Here is a 1,479-nt window from a genome sequence, read left to right on the forward strand (position 1 = left end):
GATTTTCTACCACCCGCGACACCTCTATCCTGTTAACATTTCCCTGCACCTGGCTCTGAAAAAGAATAGGCAAACCCAGGCTATGCAAAGAGAGACAGGTGTCACTGAGCTGGGTGATTTGCCTGCCGAGGAGTTCCCAGTTATCCTCATTTCAGATCCCGGGGCCCGGGGCTTTGCTGGCAGCTGGGCTTTTGCATGCTTCCAGGGAGAGGGGTTCCCGAGTCTCTGGTCTCAACAGGATAGTTTGGCTGGAGATTCTGTTTTACCCTGCAGATGTGTCCCGGGCTCTGGAGTGGGAGCAAGCCCGAGCAGACCCTTCCTGGAGAAGATGCTCTCCTTACTCACACTCATTTTCATGGTCATCTTCTGCCTCGAGTCCTTGGCCGCTATGTTGCAGAATGGCTTCATGGTCGTCGTGCTGGGCAAGGAGTGGGTGCGGCGCCCGACACTCCCCACAGGTGACATCATTGTGAGCTGCCTGGCTGCCTCCAGGTTCTGCCTGCATGGCATAGGCATCCTGAACAACTTCCTGTTCTCCTTCGACATCTGTTACCAAGCTAACTATTTCGGTCTCCTCTGGAACTTCATCAACACGCTCACTTTCTGGCTAACGGCCTGGCTTGCCATCTTCTACTGCGTGAAGATCTCCTGCTTCTCCCACCCCGTCTTCTTCTGGCTGAAGTGGAGGATCTCTCGGTGGGTGCCCCGGCTGCTGCTGGGCTCCCTCATCATCTCTGCCCTGTCGGTCATCTCGTTAGCCATTGACCATGTGATCATCAGTCCCACGACGATCATCCTCCCTGGAAACTGTACCTCTCTTCACAGCGCCTTGACCTTCTATCGGTACCACTTTTTCTTTCATGTAGCGGTTCTGTGGTTCATTCCGTTCCTCCTGTTCGTGGTGTCCAACGTGTTGCTCATGTTCTCCCTGTACCGACACGTGGGCCAGATGAAGGACGGCAGCCCCGGGCCTCGTGATCCCAGCACCCAGGCTCACACCATGGTTTTGAAATCCCTGACTTTCTTCCTCATCTTCTACACAGCGTATTTCCTGTCCCTGATCACGGTGACTGTGAGAAGCATCCTAGCCCAGAGTCACTGGTATTGGCTCAGGGAAGTGATAACCTACGCAGGCATCTCTCTGCACTCTACCATGTTGGTGCTGAGCAGCCCCAAGCTGAGAAAGGGCCTGAAGAGGAGGCTGTAGGATCCATGTGCTACCTGTCCGTCAGGCTTGGAAGGCCTTGCACAAAGGTGATTCTGCTAATTATCGGCATCAACAACCAGGCTTGTGATGAGTAATCTCAGGTGTGGCAAGATTGTGTAAGGTTTGGGTACTCTCTCTTTTTCTCCCCTGCCCCACCCCACCAGGCTCCACTAATTTCTTTCCGTCTCTTGGTTGGTTCCCACCATCCCCTTTACCGATGCTTGTCCTGTACTGAGTCCCAAGTCACCTTGGCCTTAGCCGCTGGCCTCATT

At 54.1% G+C, this 1,479-nt stretch overlaps 1 protein-coding gene across 1 annotated transcript; it reads left to right on the plus strand.

Annotated features, from left to right (window-relative positions):
* Positions 1-328: 328 nt before the first annotated feature.
* On the plus strand, positions 329-1,207 carry LOC308266636 (taste receptor type 2 member 143-like; the record flags this gene model as incomplete). The annotated part of the gene is made up of 1 exon (XM_080700996.1): positions 329-1,207. The coding sequence occupies one exon, from the start codon at positions 329-331 to the stop codon at positions 1,205-1,207; it is 879 nt and encodes a 292-aa protein (XP_080557122.1).
* Positions 1,208-1,479: the final 272 nt, after the last annotated feature.

The sequence above is a fragment of the Muscardinus avellanarius genome (assembly GCF_963383645.1).
Source record: "Muscardinus avellanarius genome assembly, chromosome: 9".
Lineage (NCBI taxonomy): Eukaryota > Metazoa > Chordata > Mammalia > Rodentia > Gliridae > Muscardinus > Muscardinus avellanarius.